Source organism: Andrena cerasifolii, chromosome 8 (assembly GCF_050908995.1).
Source record: "Andrena cerasifolii isolate SP2316 chromosome 8, iyAndCera1_principal, whole genome shotgun sequence".
Classification (NCBI taxonomy): Eukaryota; Metazoa; Arthropoda; class Insecta; order Hymenoptera; family Andrenidae; genus Andrena; species Andrena cerasifolii.
In genome coordinates, this window is record NC_135125.1 from 14,122,258 (window position 1) to 14,144,695 (window position 22,438).

At 39.5% G+C, this 22,438-nt stretch overlaps 3 protein-coding genes and 2 long non-coding RNA genes across 14 annotated transcripts in view; 2 read left to right on the forward strand and 3 right to left on the reverse strand.

Annotated features, from left to right (window-relative positions):
• The window catches only part of LOC143372726 (uncharacterized), a 37,261-nt gene extending 35,232 nt beyond the window's left edge, over positions 1 to 2,029 (reverse strand). For both annotated transcript variants that reach the window (XR_013086343.1, XR_013086344.1), the window contains exon 1: positions 1,280 to 2,029. This is a non-coding gene — a long non-coding RNA (uncharacterized LOC143372726). The remainder of the gene's footprint in view (positions 1 to 1,279) is intronic.
• The window catches only part of Sky (GTPase-activating protein skywalker), a 45,491-nt gene extending 34,596 nt beyond the window's left edge, over positions 1 to 10,895 (forward strand). The window contains exons 3-13 of one of the 5 annotated variants that reach the window (XR_013086338.1): positions 2,026 to 2,214; positions 2,434 to 2,558; positions 2,805 to 2,951; positions 3,285 to 3,419; positions 3,510 to 3,728; positions 4,222 to 4,251; positions 5,172 to 5,258; positions 6,707 to 6,865; positions 6,952 to 7,181; positions 7,282 to 8,568; positions 8,613 to 10,895. Coding sequence is in view for 4 of the 5 variants with exons in the window: in XM_076819221.1 (XP_076675336.1) it covers positions 2,026 to 2,214; positions 2,434 to 2,558; positions 2,805 to 2,951; positions 3,285 to 3,419; positions 3,510 to 3,728; positions 4,222 to 4,251; positions 5,172 to 5,258; positions 6,707 to 6,865; positions 6,952 to 7,181; positions 7,282 to 7,423 (1,463 nt within the window). In the remaining variant the exon portion in view is untranslated. Of the gene's footprint in view, positions 1 to 2,025; positions 2,215 to 2,433; positions 2,559 to 2,804; positions 2,952 to 3,284; positions 3,420 to 3,509; positions 3,729 to 4,221; positions 4,252 to 5,171; positions 5,259 to 6,706; positions 6,866 to 6,951; positions 7,182 to 7,281 lie in introns of all 5 variants that reach the window. The other 4 variants (XM_076819221.1, XM_076819223.1, XM_076819222.1 and 1 more) reach the window with 4 other exon arrangements.
• LOC143372719 (bcl-2-related ovarian killer protein) lies at positions 7,299 to 18,625 on the forward strand. 3 transcript variants are annotated; one of them, XM_076819236.1, is made up of 5 exons: positions 7,299 to 7,322; positions 17,032 to 17,340; positions 17,553 to 17,943; positions 18,154 to 18,212; positions 18,298 to 18,625. In XM_076819236.1, the coding sequence occupies exons 2-5, from the start codon at positions 17,077 to 17,079 to the stop codon at positions 18,430 to 18,432; spliced, it is 849 nt and encodes a 282-aa protein (XP_076675351.1). In that variant the 5' UTR covers positions 7,299 to 7,322; positions 17,032 to 17,076; the 3' UTR covers positions 18,433 to 18,625. The 3 variants fall into 3 exon arrangements, with proteins under 3 accessions (XP_076675351.1, XP_076675350.1, XP_076675349.1); XM_076819235.1 differs by lacking the exon at positions 7,299 to 7,322 and adding an exon at positions 11,383 to 11,818; XM_076819234.1 differs by lacking the exon at positions 7,299 to 7,322 and adding an exon at positions 14,785 to 14,924.
• LOC143372728 (uncharacterized) lies at positions 8,940 to 14,495 on the reverse strand. The gene is made up of 2 exons (XR_013086346.1): positions 12,599 to 14,495; positions 8,940 to 12,191 (listed from the first exon to the last, which is right to left on the reverse strand). It is a non-coding gene; the product is annotated as an uncharacterized LOC143372728 (long non-coding RNA).
• On the reverse strand, positions 18,599 to 22,352 carry Oseg5 (intraflagellar transport protein Oseg5). 3 transcript variants are annotated; one of them, XM_076819217.1, is made up of 16 exons: positions 22,041 to 22,352; positions 21,799 to 21,977; positions 21,551 to 21,661; positions 21,310 to 21,488; positions 21,141 to 21,230; positions 20,942 to 21,079; positions 20,744 to 20,868; positions 20,419 to 20,667; positions 20,186 to 20,349; positions 19,916 to 20,113; positions 19,696 to 19,846; positions 19,443 to 19,614; positions 19,254 to 19,376; positions 19,052 to 19,191; positions 18,838 to 18,976; positions 18,599 to 18,739 (listed from the first exon to the last, which is right to left on the reverse strand). In XM_076819217.1, the coding sequence occupies exons 1-16, from the start codon at positions 22,133 to 22,135 to the stop codon at positions 18,641 to 18,643; spliced, it is 2,352 nt and encodes a 783-aa protein (XP_076675332.1). In that variant the 5' UTR covers positions 22,136 to 22,352; the 3' UTR covers positions 18,599 to 18,640. The 3 variants fall into 3 exon arrangements, with proteins under 3 accessions (XP_076675332.1, XP_076675330.1, XP_076675331.1); XM_076819215.1 differs by having other exon boundaries at positions 18,838 to 19,191; XM_076819216.1 differs by having other exon boundaries at positions 18,628 to 18,764; positions 18,838 to 19,191.
• Positions 22,353 to 22,438: the final 86 nt, after the last annotated feature.

Below are 22,438 nucleotides of genomic sequence, written 5' to 3' on the forward strand. Positions count from 1 at the left end.
CGGTCAGAGATATTGGAATTAAGTTTAAACAGAAGTTGCACCTTTTTTGTATATCTACAAAACTGGGTAAAAGTAATTATCGAATTAAGGATTGGTAGTGGGGGTAACTTGAAAAGTATGGATTTTTCGATAATTACTTTTACGCAGGTTTACAGATGTAAAAAACGGTGCAACTTTTGTTTATACTTCTTTTCGATATTCCTCAGCGTTCTCGAGATATATCACGAAAATGAAAATTCTGCTTTTCTTTCAAGGGGTAATTTCACCCCCTAATCCCCACTATGGCAGCAACAGAAAATAGGATTGTGTTACGAATAAATTACTTGCATACAAAGTTGAATTTCCAGGTTACCTAACTGCCCTTGCCACTATGATAACACGTTGCTAGATTCCGTGATTAATGCTGAGGTATCCCTTGAACATGACTAACTTTGCTTCGGGTGAAAGGAGCTGTGTCGTCTAGTGTAGAGTGGTCAGTGGATGTTGTTCTCGTATTACTGATTTTACGATAAATTAATATTCCAAGGACTGTGTTAAGTGGAGGGTGTGATACAATTTTGAGTTGTAAGGGGTGCGACTGTGTTTTGAATGAAAGGGAATGTTTCATTGAGAACTGAACCATAGTGATTGAGCGCAAGTAGGAGAGATTACCGTGCAACCATAGACCAATATTTTTGTTGAGTTAAGATTCGAAGTTGTTCGAGATCGTGTTTGCTGATCTAATAATAACGTGCTGAAAGCCCATCTACGCGAATATGTATTATTAGCGTCTCACGGCACATGTAGAGCCTATTAGGATTGTCTAGCATTGATACGCTGTTTTCTTGGAATGACGTATCTGATTCATTATACTAATTAATTTCTGTTTTTGTTTATTGACATTCTGTACACTGGTTCTGCAATTTAAAGTTCATCAATTGGATAATATAAGTGCTCCACTAATTTGTGTTCGCCACAGACGTTATATAACAAGTATTTAACCCTATCTACTTTAAACAAATAACAAAACTGTTTAATGCGCAATCTTTTGGAAATCTGTCAAATGTGTTTATCTGACAAGGAATCATTACTGACAATTATGATCAAATTTAAAACTTGAAATTTTTGCGTTTCGAAGTCTTTGGTATCCTATAATATTATGTAAAAAGCTTAACACGATTGAACACTGAAATGAGTAGCTTGTAAAACATTAATGACTAAATTTGCATAAGACATCCACTGGTTGTTTCAAGGAATGCACGAAATTTGAATAGAAAAGATACTAAAAGAGAAAACTCACAGACCAGCCGTTTAGAAAGATGCGCCACGTTGCATTCGGTAAACCAGGCTCTTTACGCCACCGTAACAATCGACTGTACAGCACAAACGCTTGTTGTCACTCGTTTGTAATGCACGCTCACTCGAAACGATCCTACCTCGTCGAAGTACAAACACAGACTGAACGCGTCGTAAACATAAGGGTTCGTAATATTCCCCCATGCCTAGTTAGTCGGCAGTGTGTTGTGTCCTTTCTTTGTCTACGTAAACAATGCACGTTCCTAAGGAATCCAATTGGACAATTGCTTTTCCTCACACATATCTCGAAATAAGCTAATTACTGATTTCTTTCAATTTCGGGACCATTATTATTAACGAAACTAGCACATAAAGAATACGAAACACTGCTGTACGAATAGCATATTTCAGTGATTTCCATCCTCTGGGTGGCGAAGTGTTTTCTGGGGGGTTGCCACGGTTTTAGGGTTGTTTTTTTAAATATTATGTTCTTTAATTCAAAGTGTGAAACCTGGAGTAAGTCCCTAAGAGAAAGTCCTCAGAACTGTGCTGCTGAAAACAATTAGAGGATGAGTGAAGGAAATATTAATAATACATTTCGTACAGTAATTTTTTTTACCGAGTATCCAACATGTGCAGCATGCTGGGGCTAACTTAATCAATGACAGCCATTTGAGCGAAGGATCTAATTATTCCGAGCAGCGTGCTGGGTCAACATTGTGACTGAAGCCTGAAATTGTGTGTTTGCAGAGCTGCCGGAAAAATCAATCATGTTACCGCCGTTCGTGGACAGTACTCATTGTCTGTCGTACAACTTGACAAGGAAAGGCAGGAGTGTCGCTGACAGGGTCGTATCTGTACTGGGATACGCTTCCCCCGACATCACTTACAGTCCTTCTCTTTATCCCATTACGGCACTTCTTCTTCACTTCATGCCAGGTGCGTATAAATAAATACCGCGCCTCAATAGCGACGCTGCCTCTTAGACGCCGCTCATTTGTTTCCAAAGTACAATGGGGATTCACGTCGCGTGCCGTAAGTCGAATTCCTTGCCCGTGCGCATAAATGAAGATGTAGAGGCGGAGTGCAGTTGGATGTAATCCCAGAATTATTAATAGCCTGAAATCAGAATATTCACAAAGTACCATTTTCTTGCAGAGGAGGAATGTTATCATTGTATGGCCAGCCTGGTCGCCGCTAAAGACAAGATGTTTATTACGCAAACGAAGCTTCTGTACGAAGTTACCTGGAAGACGGTGGAGCAGATTACCAAAAAGCACGTGGTACGTGATGCTCAGCTGTTACACTCGAGAGATGAATCACTCTGGCTCGAGCCAAAATGCCTTTCATTTATTTATAAGTACAAAATCTATGAAGGAAAGGTAGCGTTCTCGATTTTTATCGCAGCGCCCTTTCGTTACACCTTCGCTCCTGTTTCTCAGAGATTAAGAGATAAGATAATTATGAGCGATAGCCTGCGTTTAAATATCGTTGAGGAAGAAGTGTAGAAGTCGAATGGTTGGTTGCAGAAATCTGCCGCAGTACACTTAGCAAGGCACTGCTCTGGATCAAGGGCAGAAAGGATTTACATGGATTGGATCTGGTGGATTCTGCAGCTTCTTCCCTTCCAACATCTAGTCAGGGTTATGGACTGTTTTCTTCACGAAGGCATCAAGGTCGGTGTAGAGAGAATTCAGAGGCAACTCCCAGCATTTAGATCTTTTATTGCATCTTCTGATGGCGCATTGAAAAAGTTTGGCCCCGGTTCAAGAGGGGAGATGAAATAAAAGATACGCATAACGCGAAGTGCTCTTCCAGGAATAGGATGAATGATAAATCTAGGCGTCGCTGACTATGTGCCAGTGGCAAATCTGTTTAAGATATATTTTTTACGCATTCGTCATTCCCATTGTGTCGTGCACGATACTCTATAAGTTTTCGCCAATAACTCTTCTTTTATTTCCCTTTGCGAATGCCACTTGTTCACCAATTTGCTGGTTCTATTTCAGGTCTTCTATCGGGTAGCAATGGCTATAGTTTTATTATTCTACAAGCACTCGTCATTACAGAACTCGGAATGGATGAATGAGATTTCTAAGAACGGTATTGACGCGGCTCTCTCGAAGTTTGTCAGACAAATACCGGTGAGTAAGAAGACACCAATGCCTGTTACAGCGCTTGCCAGCCAGGAATAATTGCGCACGTTATTACAGCCGTGTTTTGTGAACTTGCAGGTAACCCCAGCGAAATTTTTACGTACCGCATTCGGGATACGGGGACTCAGCTCAGCATACATATCAAGGGTATTTTTGCGCACAGAAATGGCTCTTAAAAGTAGAAGCGTTTTAACGGGATCCAGATCGTTGGCTAGATCGCGATCTACAGACAATCTACCCACGAGTCAGTCTCAAGTCAACATTCAGATGATGTCGCACACGCTCACGATACGAGAAGTACGTTATTCTTATTCCTATTTCCTTTACGGCGGCGCGAAACGCTGTATCCATGTAGAATTCTCGTCGACCAGTGGACTCACGTACATGCTGAACTTCTCTTCCATTTTATCTGGTTGCTCCCCCCTTGCGATTGATTCTTATCTATTGGCCTCTTGATTTTGTAGCTAAAAGTTGGTTCTCCATATCGGTAACGGCGTTACTATCCTACTTCTTTCCGGGATATAAAATTCTATCGCTGAATAATGCACATATATGTGAGCCCATTATACTTTTATACACTACTTTAATATTGTGAATGACTCTATCCTTGTTTTCTAAAGAAACGTTGCAGGTTCAAAGGTTTAGTATCAATAGTGTATGTTTATTGATGTTATATTAAAATAACTAGTAGACATTACCAAGATCATCCGTTAAACCGTAGTTACTTAGGGTATCAGAAAAGAAAAGCGTACCGTAGAGAAGCCTGTTCAATGATTCACTTTGTTTTCAGAAAGAGTGTGAAGACACATACAAAGACAGGGTATCGTATGATTATCTTTTTGGGAAATGTGTTGTTAGTTTCATGTGCTCTGCCCTCTGTTCCTGAACTACTACCTGTTACATTCATTCATACTCACCCATTGTTACATTTATCGTGCCAGCTTTGTTGCTGTTACCGTACTATCCACTTGCAGTTACTGCCTTATTCAATAATAGAATAACAACGATATCTTCCGTTTAAATAGCATTCTCCGTACCATTAGGTCTTCACTGGCTTTTCAGTGTTCCGCAAGTACGACACGCCAATCGTGACGATTTTAAAAACAATACATATATATATATATATATATATATATATTCGTTGATGATCAGAATGTATAGATGGTGACTGTTACTGGTGAGCTACACGAGGTTGTTTGCTTCTCATTGATCGATAGGATGGTCGGACTTCTCTGGCACAAGAGAAACTCTCGAGAAACCCTTCGAACCCGAGAAGTCATCAGTTTCGATCAGTGAATGCAGCCGTGCTTCGTAAATTCCAGTCTATCGCAGTTCTATCACGATTTGGTTGTAACAGTTGTAAAACCAACGAGGAGGGACAACTGGCGTTTTAAACTGCGCATTTTAATTTTATACTAATTATGTTAAATGCTTCCTTAGCGCCATCGACACCATCGTTTGATTTCTTTTCGAGATTATACATCGGTCGCACTGGTTAACAGTGAGGCGAGCATTCCACCCGTGCGCGTTGACTTTGAAACGTTAAAGTACAATTGGCTGATGTTCTCTTGTATGATCCGTGCCTCCGATGGTTTTTAACCAGTGTCTCGTATATAATTACTCTCATTGATACGTAAACTCGGGCCCAAGCCGTGTGGCAATTATTATTGACGGTTCTGTGTTGTCTTGTGTCATGCTGCGTTACTGGAATGATGATGGATTTAATGGTCATGGGTGTAGGGTGCACACAGTCCTGGACCGCGTGCTCTGTCAATGGGCGTTTATCCCATACAAAGCATATGCTCCCAGATTCTAGACATGCCTGATGTAAGTACTCAACGGCCGTTCATTAATCAAAGTTCGGCAAAGAGCAGAGTTTTCTGTAGTTCGCTGGCTGCCTCTCTGTGGCATGTCGATATTGTTCTCGGTGTACATACAGCCGCCTTGAAGTACGTATCACGTAGGTTGTGTACACCGTTCTACATCTTGGCTGCTATCTTGATAGTAGTAGCCTTTAAACGTGCGAGAATACGAGCCACGTCGACTAAACAACAGTGGCAATCGTTAGTGAGATGTCCTAGATCGCTAAGAAGGGTCAGACCGATGTAAATGATACTTGGCTCCCATTCGCTTGGAAGGTGTACAATTGTATTAGCGGTTACCGATCAAGTCATTGTTTCAACTTTTATAGCCGTTGGTTTCGTTATCACTTCTGTTGTACTTCTTTTTGCCAGAGGCTCGATACCTTGCGGTTGATACGTTGTACTGAATGGTGTATCAGCTTGACTTGTTGATCTGATTAGAACCACAGCACTGTTTTGTGAATCCTCCGAACAAATATGAGCGCTGAATTTTATCACCCTTTGCTGCTGAGTTAGCATGCGTTGTCTCTGTATTTTTTTACGCATCTATAGTCGCATTCTAGAATCCCTACCCCCGTACCCTCATTGATTTGTGTCGCAACACTTCTCTTGCGCAAGTTTTAGACGTGTTCTCCCCTGAAATGCGATTAGTCTGTAACACCAATAACAATTAGTGAAATGTAGTAGCGATCCTAAGTCGTTTGAGTATTAGTAGAAACACACGTAATTAGATGGACGCGATTATACATTTTTAAAATTAGCTAATCTCTCATTATGTGTATCATTTGCATTCTACCATCAGTTCCCCCATCTCACGGCATCGATTCATTTGAAATCGAGGTTTACAATGTTGTGGCAATTCACTTCACACTTGAATGGCTCGTGCATTTTGCATGGTGAATGTTTTGCATTTTTTTTTTTAGTTTTCTAGCATTTTTCAGTGTTCCTAGTAGTGTCTTTAATTGCACTAGTGCAACAGGTCTTTAGAGATCGACTGAAGTTATTGTGGATAAACGCACTGTACGCTCATTCATACGATTAATAATAATACTAAACGAGACGAAGATGAACACCGTATCAGAAGTAACTTAGGACCCTTGTACATATTACAATTAACCCCAGAATAATGAAAGTTACTGTAGACACCGCGCGCAGAACCGTGAACAAAGTGTACATCATACTTGAAATGAAAGCACAAATTTAATTGTTAATATTTTGCGGCTTCGTAATCACACATTGGTTTCATTTCCTTTTTTTTACAGTCAAGCGCATGATCTACTGCTGCTGTGATTTAGTTTTTGCTATATTCTTGAGGGTCTAGACAATTATTGGAAACTAATGTTTGCACAGTTTACCTATGTCGATCGTAATGAATATACACCGTACTAAACTTCTGCCTTTGCTTATCAACAGTTGTTCACGTTGTGGTCCTGGCTGCCGATGAGGATCACCATGTATCAACCGATTCTACTGTACACGACAGAAGAGCATGGTTGCTCGCTAACAACATTCTACGTAAGGGTAGAGCAACACGAGCCCACCCTGCTGATGATAAAAACATGTAATAACGAAGTAGGTATTTTGCACAACTAACGTGCGATTCTATCCTTTCCCAAAGACGTTCAATAAATCCTCCTCTCCATCTTGTCTGTGATAAGGTGTTTGGTGCCTACTGTTCCACAAGATGGTGCGAACGCAATATGAAGAACGACAAAGGACAGAGACAAGCTTATTTCGGTACAGGCGAAACGTTCCTGTTCAGTTTGTATCCCGAAAGGTCAAAGTACCCTTGGGTAGGCATGGACTCGTCGCACAACGACTCGAAAGTCCATCATTCGGCTGAGCTGTTCATGGCAGCGGATTCCAAAATGATAACGATCGGCGGCGGGTAAGCAGCTTCCTCTTATTCGTCGTTTTTACTATTCATTTGTAGATTCTTGCTGCCTCGGGCCCGTATCGCTCACGCCGTGCTAATATATTGCTTCCAGAGAGGGCCAAGCGATATGGATGGACGAGAACATAAGATTCGGTAAGACAGATCGGTGCTCCACATTCAACAATCCACCTCTTTGTGCTAGTGGCGACTTTGAGATTAGGGTACTAGAAGTGTATGGTTTCGCTGGTGCTTGAGGAGGAGACAGGACTTGGCATTACGGCGTATCAGTTTATTTGATTCCTTACTGCCATTTAGCAACTCTCTTCTATATATATATATATACGTGCAGAGTTGTATACATTATATACATGTACCTTCGTATATATGTGCAAAAGTTACCGCGCCCGTTCGCGAATTGGTATTGTCAGTGATGCATCCTCAGTCGCTTACAGAGTACTAGTATTACAGTGTGCATGTTTCATGGTTGAGAGGCGCCATAAAGAGGTTCTGTACCGATTGAGATTACGTAGATTTATCTCCTTCGTTTTATTACGCTTTCTGTTCGATTATTTGTCTCGACGTCCGCAGAAAGATGAACACTGACTGGGCGATTCTCGCGTTCCTTGTATCGTCAACTTATTCTTCTGTATAGAACAAAAATGGTGTAACAACGGTTGCTAGACGTGTACCACGCGCGACACAATGAACTTCGACAATAATCAGCGTTCGAGTCAGTTTCAGTTGCGTACGCGAGCCCTCGGTGTCCCCGTGTGTACATATGTAAGAAACGATTGGTTATTTACGTGAATACTTAATATTCATTCGACTACTAGATCCTATTATTCTGTAATTGTGTATATACGTGTGTACATGCACAGGGCGGGCCACCCACGCAATTCCAGTCCTTAGGTGGCGCATACTGTGTATGCATATATATGCCGCAGATTATTTCATCGGGTCTGCCGTTAGTTCTTACGGCTCGTCAGCAATGCTCGTATATATATGTGTTAACAGTCCTGTAACGTTTATTTAGTATTGTTACGCTTAGCTTTAATCAGTTGTTAAACGGAGGTGCGAAAGAGCCGAAGGAAAGAGTACTGTTTATATTATATGTTAAATATTGTGTATGTCACGAGTTAACTGTGTATGTCTGTGTACACCAGATACATACGTCTATGTTAATCTCATGTAATTTCCTATGAAATATTATATAAATATTGCCCCTTGCGCAAGTAGGATCGACACGTGTACACGAGAATCATACGCATCGCATACCACGCGTGTGTCGCAGCAAGATACCGAAAGAAGACCGGCAGGGGGCGAATGGTACTTTGGAACAACGACATTTTTATTTTTTATCTTCTAGTGGTGATTGCGTTGAAACGGAAATGTCAGGCGAGTCGCGAGAGGGTCGTCCCGTTTCCTAACATCGGACACGAAAAGCCATAGTTTTTTTTTTCACCGTAGTACCTTAAGGAATTTCTATATTTTATATAGGATACGTAATCCATTGCCAACAGTGACGGTGAAGTTAACGCGGACGAAAATACGTACACCGAAGCGGCGCGGTTCTGCTTTCGTTATGTATTCTCCATGTTGCTCTTCGTTCGACACACTTCGGGCATTCTGAAGGAGGCGTGCTAGCGTTTACTGTCGTTATTATATTATCCTTTGTCTCTCTTTGTGATGAAATCTGTATCGGTGTCGTACGGTACACGATTTAACTCTTAGAGTACCTGCTTCTGTGTTTAGTTTCTTGTTGTTATTATGTTTTTCTTCTTTTTTTCTTTTTTTTTTTAACGAGAATGAAAGGGAGAAGATGGAAGAGTGAGATCGAGCGTGAATGGAGACTAGAGGTGTCGATTTTTAATAGATCCCTTGGTTGTGATGTAGAAGTGGCTGGTACCACTTTTGTCCCAGCGACAATACGTACTAATTATAACGTTTGCGTGGGAGGATCGCGTATGTATCATTCACTCTGCGCATTATCAGCCGCAAAATAATGCGACAAATGAACATTTCTGCGTTGCTCTCACGAGTCCGGCCGCGCGTTAAATTGATCGTCGAAATATCGAAGCACTTAACGAGAAGAAAAGCCTAAGGTACATCGATCGAATCATTCTTCGTTCATACGTGGCTGTATGTGATCACGTTTAGTCGCAATCATGCGTGTCGACACCACTGCACGATCGTTTTTTTTTTTTTTTTTTTAGAGACACAAACGAATGGACGATACCATATGACGAAGTACAATCAATCAACACTATGTATGGCGCTACTGAACTAGATTCTAAATGTAACGAGTTATATCGAATTTAACGACTGAACTACTTTCGAATTTACGTATGCGGTGTTAACGGAGATCCTGATAACATGAACGAGCTCGATAGCTCACGAATGGTATTTGCGGATCTATTAATTGAAAGAAATTGTAAATCGTATCGAGTTACATTCGATCCACTTTTCATCGTTCCACGAGTCTATGTGATATTGCGTGAAATTAACGGAAGGAAGAAGGGAACACTGCTGATCTCGCCGAGGAGCCAAAATAGAGTAGCGTTGAATGTATCTATTTTACAGCGTTGCAAATCTGTTTACCGGGTGTTCGAGTCGACGCGGGTTTGCCCATATTCTTGAATGTGAAACGTATCATTTTCGGGGTTCGAAATGTTAGGACTCACTGTGACCTTCAAAGCGTTACAAGAAACGGTGTTTGCGAATGAAACGAAGAAGCTGAGCGGGCAACAGGTTGTAGCCCTGCAAACGATGCGAGTGAAAGTGCATTTTTGTACTATGCGAGGATAGTTGAGGAAAAGGGAAGCCGCGTGCACAGAGTTACACGTACGAGTTAAATTATTGCCGTTGTTAATTTATATTTATATAAACACATCCCGCCACGTGTTTATTGCCAGAGTCAGGCTTCTTTATTTTTTACGCTATTACCCCGTTTTTTCAACTATGCTCAGATTCTTGTCGAAAGAAAACACTTCGCGAACAAGTGGTTGCTGCTAATACGAACGGATCATTCTCTTTCTTTCTTTTCCTGTGTCAGACTATAGTCGCGTGATAACTGCAAACTGAATGAGTGAATATTTATTTATTGTATATCCGTCATTGCGAGAAAGATGATGTGCTGAAAAATGGAAAGTATTATTGTTCAAAGTTTCTAACGTAGCACAGTATAACAATGAATTTCACGCTAGGAAATAATATATACATATTACAATATATATACATATATACATACATATATAAATATAGATATGCCTATTAAACGACGCGAAACGAAAAAATAAACGTAATTGAATGGAGTGTTGTCAAGCTTTCCGCAGTGTTGTTATATTGTATTACATTATATACGTACCGAAATTATATATATATATAATGTAATATATGCGTATATATATAATGTAAGTTATACCGTTTCCGGAAAGAAATTGTTGCCTCTCGATGCTACTTTATCATATCATCGTTGTGAATAGAATATTGTTATACACAAATTTATTGCCCCGTTTTATTCTTTCTATTTTAAGAAGGATATCTCATGCGACATTATTATTATTATTATTATTATTATTATTACAGATATATATATGTTGCATGTGACCCTAAGAGCCAATATACGAAAGTAAATTACAATGCAAAATTTATTTAGAAGTATCGTGACACTGCAATCTTTGAAATTCAATGATAGAAATTATCATCAATAAAATGATTTTTCTTCCACTTTCTTCTAGTTACTGATTAATGCATTAGAATCACCAGCGAGACCTTAGGCCACTAACTCTAGTACCGTTTTCCACTTGTGTTGTCTATAATCAGTTTTTAAAACTATATACATACAGTTTCTTTAAAAATTTAAACTTACTGGTTAATTCTATTAATGTACTACTTTCTACTGTTAGTCCGAAAAAAAAACTTTAAAAATAATTATTTTTACTGTATGAACCGTAGGGAGCAATTCTAGATACAAAACTAAGCTATATTCTTATCTGCGGAGATGCCCCTGAAGTATAATTACATGCGCCGTGTGTTTGTTATCCCCCTCGCAAGAAATTTATTGCACCGATGTATTATAAATGATATGCAACGTCAAGATTGATTCGAAACCAATTTTTATGGCTATTTCATTCATGTGCATACGTTCGCAGATTAAATTCGACTGTTTCTCACGAATGTGCGAAATTGGATATGTTATCCCCCGCGGTTAAAGCATTTCTTAACAGTGACTCAACCGCTGTACAGCGGTGTAAGTAGGGATAACACTCGCACGGCGTTGACATAACAGTTTCGAGTTGTATCGTTTGCAGTTGAAAAGTCACCAGTATTGTACGTGCAGTGCTGCCCACAATTTCGACGGTGCGTCGTGTGTTCATTAACGATACCGATCTTCATAGATCTCGCTTTCAAATAAAACAACCATCAAACTACGATCACGTGTCCCGAAGGGGGGGCGCGAATAATATTTCCCTCGTGAAATATTCCCCGGGCGGCGATATTAATTTAGTGCGGCGTACACGTGAGCAGGATTATCAAACTTACAATTTTCTCCGATGGTGTTCGGAATTAGTTGTCACAAATGAGGAATGATCGTGCAAGCTGGCTGCCGACGGAAATCTCGATAATTCTCCGCAGCTCTGAAAATCAAGGTAACGATGCGACTAATTATCAGGGAATTAAATGAATAAAATTTTATGCTAACAAACTAAATTCAGTACTAATTGAAATCCTTCGCGTGAATATATCGGGCGAGAAAGTGGAAGAGAACAAAAGAATCGCGGGTAGTATAAGGAAGTGAATACCTTTGGAAAGCAAAAGGGATAAGAAGCGGCCTGTTGTTTCTTTTTTCGGCAAGTCGGTAAGGGGTGGGAGACACGGCCGTTACGTGGACGCATAGCCTGCATCTTTTATTGAATACCGTCTCGACCCATATTTCATTTTGTCAGTTACTCGTCCTCCTTCCAATACCTCGCTTCCTCTTTTTCACCACACTTACGTCATCTGTGAAATTCGATGGTGTACCTAATCGACCGAGCAATAAAATATGCAAATTAATGCAGATGGCGGCGCGTCCATCCTTTACGTTTACGTGCTCGTCAATAACACAAAAAGCAAGGGCACCTTTACGAACTCGTTAAAACTCGCAAAGTTATGACTCGATTATTAATCGATGTATTATTCGAGACTTTCTGCACGAAACTCGACACTGACAGTCTTGAATTTTGTTAGGTTACGGTATTTCATATTTCACGGTATTCTTGTGATAAACATTCAATGGTAAACTATTGGGCGCCATGAGATATTTAAATGGGGTACTGATAATTTTCTTCAACAGCTGCTACATAGTTATATGCTTCGAAATTCTATTAATTATAAACTAAACTGATTTTATGAATCGTGAGAGGTAGAGAGTTAAGCAGCTGATGTACCTCGAGTTCAAACAATTCTTGGCGGGTTGCACGCAGATCACTCTAATCTTCGCGATATGTTAATGCCTGTGATTATTAATATTTCTTCACTGTGTAACAATTCTCTGATATTAACCCCGCGATGTTTCACCGTAACGCTATATCGAAACTCGCGGAGAATTGCAAAATTTTATAAAATCAGTTGACGTCGATTCGCTGCACCAACTAATTGGCGATACACTGATTTCTGCGCATATGCGATGCGCAGCACGTGACCGCGGTAGGTTTGAAAAATTTGCTAACCGCGGGAAAATCAACGTAAAACACAACGATCTTTTAAGATTCATTAATTACGACATCATATTATAACAGATATTTTTGCACGCTGATGTGTATCACATAGTGCAATAATACTATTCAGTGATTATTAAACAACATAAATCCGAAGTAGTATTATTAATATAATTATTGTGTTATAATTATTAATATAAACGTACTGTGTTGTAAATTCTTAAATTAAACCTTGCTTTAAATATTCTTCGTCGAAAACTGTATTGTTTCTGACATAAAGTCTCAATTGAAATTTGATTATTCCATTACTTCATACATCACCATATTTTTAAGAAGACAGACAGAAAACTTGAACAAATATATTCACACTATACATCCGACGCATTGGTCACGCTCGTATTATCGGCACGTGTCGCTTTGCGCAAAACGCCAGAAGAAACATAAGTGAAGTTAGATAAACATTTTTACGTTACATAATTAACACCTGTCTACATATACGCGTTGTTTGTGCGTTCGACTTTTACTAATGAAAATTACACATATAATTATTTTTCCTATGCTTGACGTTACGCTACAAGTATTCATAACTTGTACTGTGATTCATCTTAAAAAAGAATTTTTAAAAAAAACATGATTTTTGTTACCTTCTTCATTACGCATATTTTTACAAAAAAGGGGAATGTGTAATTTGAACTACATAATGCAAATATGCATGACTGTGAGGTTTCGTGCATAGTATCGAAAATGAAAATTTGTTTTACCATAAAATTTGATTTATAAGACAGCAATTGAATTTTTTAATATCTTAGGTGTCGTCAGTATAATTAATTTTGCCGTTCATTGCTTGTCTAAAAAAAAGTTGAAGATATTTAATTAAAATGTTACGATTGCAGTACACGCTCCTTAATTTTATTAACCTTGTTGACGACGCAGCACGCGCAATAATTGATTAAATGCATTTGTACCAATCTGTACCCATCTTTCCTTCGATTGTCTTTTTAAGACTTTAGTAATTGCTGTGCTCAACTAACAGGTGAACCAATTAGCAAGTTAACTTTATTTATTTCGATCTTAGTTTACATTCGACCAATTAAGTTCCATTTACAATGAGTTCCAATGAGATCGACCAACTAATTAAAAGCCACTTAATTAATCGAAGACTTACTCAAGTACGTTTCAGTTTTCTAAGAGTATAAGATCAAATACAGTTTCTTTAGCAATTTTCTTTTAAAACAAACTAAAGAATATTGTATTTATATTGTCAAATTCCGAATAACTGCAGTTTAGCATTTTCTGATACCAATAATTACAATTCTACATCAATAATTTTTAATGTGCATTGGAATTCTAAACGAATAAACTCGTGGCTTTGATTACTCAAGCTCAAGATGATTTTTCCTTCTTTGCGTGTAAAATAAAATAGAAAGCACATGTCCTTCTCTAACATATAAATTAATTATTACATCATCCCCGAAGCCAAGAAGATTCCCTACAGTATTAAAAAGAAAAGCATTTCTATATTAAAAAATGTAGTGTAACAAATTCTACCAGCAATGTTACGAATCACTGTTCTTCTTGTAAAGCTGAATGAAAGAACAGAATAAATCAAATGTTATGAGACGTGTGGTTACTACATTTCCTGCTTTCTTTCTTTCAAAATTTAATTTCTAATACGCCCTCGAAGTCTCTACAATCATCTAAATTATCTTCCACGATTCCTTGGACTCCAATAAAAAGCGACGATCTCTACGTCAGGTGTAACGGAGCAAAAATGCGACAATGACGCGCAGACCCATTATCGGCATCATTGTGGCGCGGAAATAAGCCTTGGGAATTGATAAAACAAACGATTTAATACGTCGCCGCGCGCACTCCTCGCGAACGATAATCGACCGGACAGGCTCGCCGCTGATAAGCGATAATTCAGAAATATATTACGCATATAATGTGTATGTAGAGCAAGTTAGTGGGCAGTGGCTAATGAGCCGTACGCGGGTTAATTACCATGAAGCCGGACTTTCGATTGGGGGTCGAAGAGGCGGGGGCCCCGTCATTGGTAAATTAATTTCACTGACCGTACGATAGCTTGCTAAAGTAACGCGCCCCTTGCTTTTAATTGCCCCTTAACAATTCTAACACTTTTGCATCTCGTTATGAACATATCACGCTATTAACAGGATTAAATGAAATGCAAATGTTTTGGGGACGCGTGGTGAACCGAGCCGCTTCAAGTAGTTGGAGAACTAACTACACTCATGTAACTTTATAAGTTCTTCACTTCATTCGCCACTGAGTGCTTCAAAAACTCTAGTATTTTATGTAAACCAGGCAGTGAACACAGAAGGGGCCATTTGGAAGTTTACATCGCATAGTTAAGAAAGTGATCATCTTTGAATTATTATATTCCTCCCATTGGGGAAACGTGGTGCAGCTTTTACTAATATTGCCTTTTTGAAGACTCAAACGCGACAGAACTAATAATTGTTTTTTTTTTAAATTTGGAGCATTGTTCTGGATCGTATCTCTTTAGTTGCATATAGTTTTTGAAGGATTTTTTAAGCTAGATGTTTGTATCATATACCTACACCTTTGTAAACTGAGTGCCTGTCAGTTTCTTCTTTTTTACAAATGTAAGGATGGTAATGAATGATCACATTTTCCGTGAATAAATCAATTATCCAGTGACATATGCACGTACGCCTCATCTCGTTACAACATCCTACTGAACATCCTGCAGCTTCGTTGAATAACAACGCGATAACGTTTAATATTACAACTCGCCAAAACTATTGTAATGGGAAGAACAGAAAAATGTCGCAACGAACGAGTCCGCTACGTAGCCTCTTGAACGATAATCGATCAACTGGCTTGATATAATTGATAACTAAATATCTCTTGAAAATGCTCCAACTATCCGCTACAGGGTGCTTCAAAACAGTCGATCTGTTTTCACTCGTTAGTAGAACTCGTTGCTAGAAATAAAAAGGTATGAATAAAGTCTAAAGGTCTTAGTCCGCGAACTAATCGTTCTTGAAATACACAGCTTTTTTTAATCTCGCCTGGTCATAAACATAAATATCCATAATATCTGCATCTGAGTAAGCAGCATTGCAAATTAAGCACGTAAACAAATCTTCACGCCCACTCCCTTAGTCAATGTTCATTGAATATACATTCTGAGATCATCCGTTAAGCGACACACAGACCTCTCCAGAAATCTTAAGATCAGTTCGCGGAGCAAAGCTGATTGGAACCTTCTCATTTCTTTCCACGAACTCCATCAACTAGTCAAGTTCGCTCTTCCAGTTCTAACACACCTTGCACAGTATCAAATGCTCAAACTATTCTCAGGGAAAGGAGTTCGAGCGGCTACCAAATCTAAATCCGCAATTGTACCGTAATTGTATCTCAGCTACGCGAAAACCTCAATTAACGCGGCACGATCATCAGGGAGTTGAACGGACCGTGATTCTGCGAGAGGCCGCGCGGAGTCCGCTTTAATTTATCAAACGACACACGCCGCGTTTAATCCCCCTCGTTAAGAAGGCAAATGATGGAATGGAAATGAGTAATATGCACACAATGGCAGTGTGTACCTTGCCGCGGCACACAAAGCGCCGCGAAGCATGTCAAATAACGGGTGGGCTAAATAAGGCCGCGAGATAACAACTGCTGTACTCGCGAGCGGAATAATAATTATGCCTACGATACCTCGGTGTGAATGTACTCGAGGCTCCTCTGTGGTAGTAAGGACAGAAGATTCTATCGACGTTCTCCTTCCTAGCCGTGCACCCGAATGATTACCATAAAGGGACTTTGAGATATTCACCAATGGCGCTCGAGGTTCCTCCACTACTCTCAAGGAGAGATTCCTGCGGAATAACATTGTATTTAGAAAGTCTTATTTGCTGGCCAATCAAACTGTTCCTTGCGACCATGTATTTCAACATTTTTATGTCTAATTATGTCTTTATTCTGTCTTTTTTTTTAATGAAGTTATCAATTGTATTTAAATTTATTGTATAGTGTATTCCAAGATAAACCGAATGAGCTCAATAAAGATTTGAAAATTCAAATCTATTTCCCTACAGAATTAACAAAATCAAATTGTACCTAGCATTGCCACCTCAAGGTTTTCCTCAAAGTTCGTAAATTCTTTTAAGCCCGAGAAGCCTGAATGGCAGGAACATTCTGCGGTGGATTCTTCAATGTCTGGGCTCGTGGGATCTTTGCGCGGCTTGGAGGACACTTCCGGAAGCGCGGCGCAACCTTATCGAAGGAATAGCCTCGCCTTATCTTTGCATTCGAATTTGGCCAGTTTTGCAGCCAACAATCACGAAGTCTCGCATTTTCATGTGGTTGACTCGGCGAGAAGGAGATTCAGCAATGTCAGCGACGTCGTCTCCAGGAAAATCTCTCATACCATACGCTGGAGGACTGTTTCAGCTTCCGTTGAACTCACTGTGTCACAGGTAACGGCCATTCCACCTGAAACATATATTTGTACACGTTAGCCGAATGATTGGACATTTATTGTGCATCAATATTTTCAAATTTCAAAAAGTGATTTTGAAATTTGAAAAAGCCCAAAAGCCTATAGGCCATTGATAACCAACTAATATATATATGACAATTCAAAAACATCCCGCCCTCCGGAAATAATGTTACTTAATGTCTTACGCAGGGATCTTCATTGTGCGCTCAGTACATTCGCAATCGCTTAAAACGGTCCGGAATTTTCCAACGAAAGTTGGGCCTGAAAAGGATGAGGAGCGCTATGCTGCTCCCTGGTGCGGTGGTAGTCGGTGAAGTTTACCCCGAATTAATATCAGTCGGGGCAGAACTCGAGAAAATGCATCCGAATTTATTTAATCGCATCTACCGACAAATTGGCTGCGGCAGTTTCTCCTCCGAGCAGTCCGCCAGCGAGGCCATAGTTGACGTCTCTAGAGAGATGATCAGAAGCGGTGAGATGACTTGGAGCAAAGTGATAGCCCTTTACGCGATTGCTGGTGGCATTGCCGTAGACTGCGTGCGCCAGGGCAAGCCGGAATATCTGCCTGCCATACAGAGAGGTGATAAATTCTTTTTTTAAATTCTCACGTCATTTCTCTAATCTTGGTTTCCTTATCCCAGAAAAAGGAGCTGTCCGAAAGCCTTGAGTGCAATATTTATGAGTTACACGAGTATTGCGAGAAGGCAGAAGAATATATTTTTCTTTTCCTCTTCAATGTTGTACTTGCTCTGTTTTTTTTCTCATTGTCGGTCCACTTTTCTGGTTGCAGGTATGACGGACGTTTTGGAAGAGGATCTTGCTGTGTGGATACAAGCCAACGGCGGCTGGGTGAGACAAAAATATGTTACGCGATAAGAATAAATTATCACACGTATTTTTCTTCTCCTAATAAAATATATATTATTCATTTCAGTCCGCTTTAACGACACGATATAGACCTGCGACGAAAGAGACAGCGTGGTACTCGCGGAAACTTGTGCTACTATTTATATTTACCAGCTCAATCGTCATTATGATCTCGATGTTTTTAAAGTTTTTACTCTTGTGACACCTGCTGAATATAACTACATACGTAAAAATTCTTCTATTCTAAAGCTCCTTGTAGAATCTTTCCGCGCCGATTTTGTATAACGTAATTATAGTCTTAGTGATTACGGGATATCTGTAACTGAAGTATTGTGGAATGCAGGCTCGTTATACTTAGGTTTTATATACTTTAATAAATAATTTGTATAGACGAAGCTAGTATTTTGCTTTCACATATGCATTTCTTGATCCGACGTTTCATGCTTCTGCACTTCCATTTCCGGTGATTCGACCTCGTCCAGTTTAACGGGAGCTTTCTCAGGGGGGTCCTGGTGAAAATAGGGTTTGTCTTAACTGTTCAGAGAAGAGATACAGAATTATGTGCAGTGGTCGAAACAGTGCGATCGAACAGGATGATTTATTTTACTTGTGCTTTGGCAACGTTCGCCATGTACGCAAGGAAGCTTTGATTAGTCTCTTCCTTATTGATCACTTGCAGATATTTCCTTCTCGTGTCCAGCACTTCATATTGTTGCTTTTTGTGCCTGATTGCCAATTCCAATGCTCTGAACGAAAATAACAAAATTAGGAGCCGGTATATTGCTTCAATAACATTTAAATATGAAGAGACGAAGAAATACCTGTTCCAGTTGTACACTTCGATGTTAATTCGTATAGCTTCCCCGACCAATCCATTTTGCAAAAGTATGCCTTCCGCGGTTAATAAATCACCCGACAGAAGCGCCATTTCTGCTAGTCTCTCCGTTTTACTTGGCAATCCCTAATCCCAAACAAATCGAAGTTGTACGGCCCACGAATAGAATAATGATATTTTTGTATTACCTTTATGTATTGAATATAATCGACTTTATCGAATCTCCAGATTGCCGCGTACGCTTCTTCCGCAGCGCTCAGTTCTTTATTGTCAGTCGCCATGACGGCCATACAAGTCCATAATATCTCATTCTACGTTATTCGATATTTTAGGGGAATCTCGAATTACTGCCGGGTGAAAAGGAAAGTGCTAATTACCTGAGCAATTCGGCAAAGGGACAGTGCTTCTTTCCACCTCTTGTTCAGTATATGCTGATGAAGACTAATGAAAAATGTGTAAAAAGAAGAAGCTACTAATGCCCCATCGCCGCGTCGTACCATTACCATACCATTATATACACTTGCTATACTGGGTTGTTTTCCAAATTCACTAAAAGTATGAAAAAAGTATAATCACGTGGTGAAGAAGATAATTAATTCTATCGAAAACAATAAAAACTGAGCGTTAAACCTGCTCTCCTTGTCGATCCTTGTTTTCCTTATTATTTTACGATCACTGTAATGAACACAATTAGGACACAACCATACAGACAAAGTCGCGTCCAGCATTGCTGCAAGGACATTTGCATCAGCTGCCCATTCGATATCTTGCGCCATAGCAGCTGAAACATAGGAACCAAGCTACAGAAATTGTGCGACAACATATTTATTATGAATACGAAAGGGCATACCTATTTTGCATACTCTACCGAAACCAGTGGTTCTTATAGAAATCAGAAACAAGTCTTTATTAACATCAATCAACGCCACTTGTCGATCGTTGGGTCCACCAATATGATTCAATACCACTCTCGCGATACTTTGGAGATGCGTGTATGGCTGAGTTTCCGTTATGGGCTTGTTGTACGCTACTTCCAAAACGTGAAGTACTAAAAAATACCTCTGATAAGACTTTATATACTAATTTTCCTTTTCGAATCCAGAAGCATGTTGTGTCATACATTTCTCGTTACTTTGCGACCTTATGACTAAAGTGTCGGAGCACAGGGACACGCAAGGAGGATAAAGCCGTTCCTGTGTCATCCCTTTCCATTTTGGAGTTCCTAATAAACGACCTTGATAACTGTATAATGATACGCTGCTCCATTCAACTAGCAGGAAGTGCCTAAAGAATATCGTTTGTACGACAGATATTTAAGTTAGTTTATAAAAGCATAAAACAGTTGTTACTTACTTTTCTGCAAGAAGCACTGCTGATACATTAGTATTTTTCAAATCGAATATGGCTGGTGTATTCCAATTTTTTACCGAGTAAATGTGGCACTGCGCTGGCGTGATAACAACTAGGTGGTCAAAACGAAATTCTAACTGAACCACGCGATCCGATATATCCAACGTTTCGCGAATCTCATTAGTAACATTCCTCACTTCGATTATCTTTCTTTTAACCAACGTAGCTTCATAATTATTCCATTCCAATCTCCTGTTTTTTTTATTTATATATAACACGTTAATGGAAAATGGTGGTATATATTTCATTATTATGTTCTTGTTCATACCTGTCTATTATGTGTCCAGTTAACACAGTGCCATTGCTGCAAGCCATAGCCACCTGTGTACTGTCACTGGACCAAGCAATACTGTATATACTTCCAGCATTAATTTTCTCTAACGAATGAGACCACTAGAGAACATAAATTAATGATTAGAAAATTAGTGATGCAAATAATGACAATGTAATGTGAAAATACACTGACTCCTGTTTTGTCGCAAAGTTTGATTGTATTAAAAGATCCAACAGCGAAATTATTCCCAGCGTAACTCCAACTCACTGCTGTGATGGGATGATTGCAAACATTACTGCAAAATAGCTGAGTGCCATTGGGATCCCATACCTTTAAATAAAGGAATTTAATGTTTCAGTTTACATCGATATAATCCTTTAATTATACACACTTTGTATCGACAATCTTCTCCGCCAGAAACTACCAGTCCATGCGTGTGACTCCAACATAAAACCAAAATAAAGCCGTCGTGCGCAAGTAACTGAAATAAAATATTCCTTTAAACATTATTCTATCTGTTACCCACGCGAATTCAGCATGCATTTACTAAACTAGTTAACCTTTCGAGGCTTGGAATTAGAATTAAGCGACTGGAAGATCAGATGAGCTCCCTGAGAATACAATACTGTTGTGCAGTCTGGGCTCCATGCAGCAGATAAAATAGGAAACGTGGCTCTGACTATAACAGAGCGAAGCATGCCACTTCTCGACCAAACTTTTATCAAACCATCCTCTCCAGCTGGAACATTAATAAATTATTTTGACATTAAAGTACCACTTCAACCAAACTGCTTCGATCACCTGTTAGAAGCGCAGAACCATCGCTACTCCATCTGCCTACTGTTGTCGCTCCTTTGTGAGCATCGATACTTTTCTCTATACGTCCATTCTTATTTATTAAGTGATACTTCCCTGCAATAAAGATATGGAATTAGGGAATAGTAGTATTACAAAGAAAGAAAAAGTAGTAACACATAATGATCAAAGAACATGATATAGTTCCTAAGTTAGAATTAAGGTAGCATGATTTTAAAGATGAAAATGAATACCATCAGCGGTGGTAATCAAAAGAACATCCAGCGATTGTTTCTTAGTAATTAAAACTGCGTAGTTTGGGCGCGGGTGCCATTGCATGTCCGTTGCATAAAAGTCATCAGGGAATTCTGTGACGACGCTGGAGTGCGCTGTTCCGCCCTCCAAGTGCCATACTATCAACAAATGGTCCTCACTGTAAAAGATAAGGCAGTAGTTTGTGCTATAAACGAGACTTTTACCAAATGTTTAAACATACCCGCAGGAATAAATCTCTTCTGCCGAACTCCATGCTACGCACGTTACCAATCGCTTATGACCATTACGATTTTGCGAAGATATTTTGAATCTCATTTTACGCTACCGCCTTAGATTATACTCGAATATATTTGGCAACGTCGTCTGTACAATTACCATGCATTTGACGTAATGCAACGCGAGCATTCTATATACAAATTCGATCGCGTGCTCGGCAGAACCTTGGGGCGCTCGAAGTTTTGTTGCTGTATACGAGTTACTATAGTAACAGGACTCGGCATTATCTCTTTTAAATTACCATACAAGGCCATTTTCATGCAGTAATTTACATGATTATTGCCGAAGCTTGAGCACGTGGAACAGAAAGATATTTCAACTGTTACATGGTATCCTGTAATA

Bases quoted from the DNA above. Each gene is read 5' to 3' on its own strand.
- LOC143372719 (XM_076819234.1), top strand. From the start codon at position 14,874: ATGAAGCCGGACTTTCGATTGGGGGTCGAAGAGGCGGGGGCCCCGTCA. The intron at 17,944-18,153 runs GTGATAAATTCT...TTCTGGTTGCAG, and splicing joins TCTGCCTGCCATACAGAGAG to GTATGACGGACGTTTTGGAA. The intron at 18,213-18,297 runs GTGAGACAAAAA...TATTCATTTCAG, and splicing joins TACAAGCCAACGGCGGCTGG to TCCGCTTTAACGACACGATA.
- Oseg5 (XM_076819215.1), bottom strand. From the start codon at position 22,135: ATGAGATTCAAAATATCTTCGCAAAATCGTAATGGTCATAAGCGATTG. The intron at 21,231-21,309 runs GTTAACTAGTTT...ATTTTATTTCAG, and splicing joins CTAATTCCAAGCCTCGAAAG to TTACTTGCGCACGACGGCTT. The intron at 19,192-19,253 runs GTAATACAAAAA...GTTTGGGATTAG, and splicing joins ATTATATTCAATACATAAAG to GGATTGCCAAGTAAAACGGA.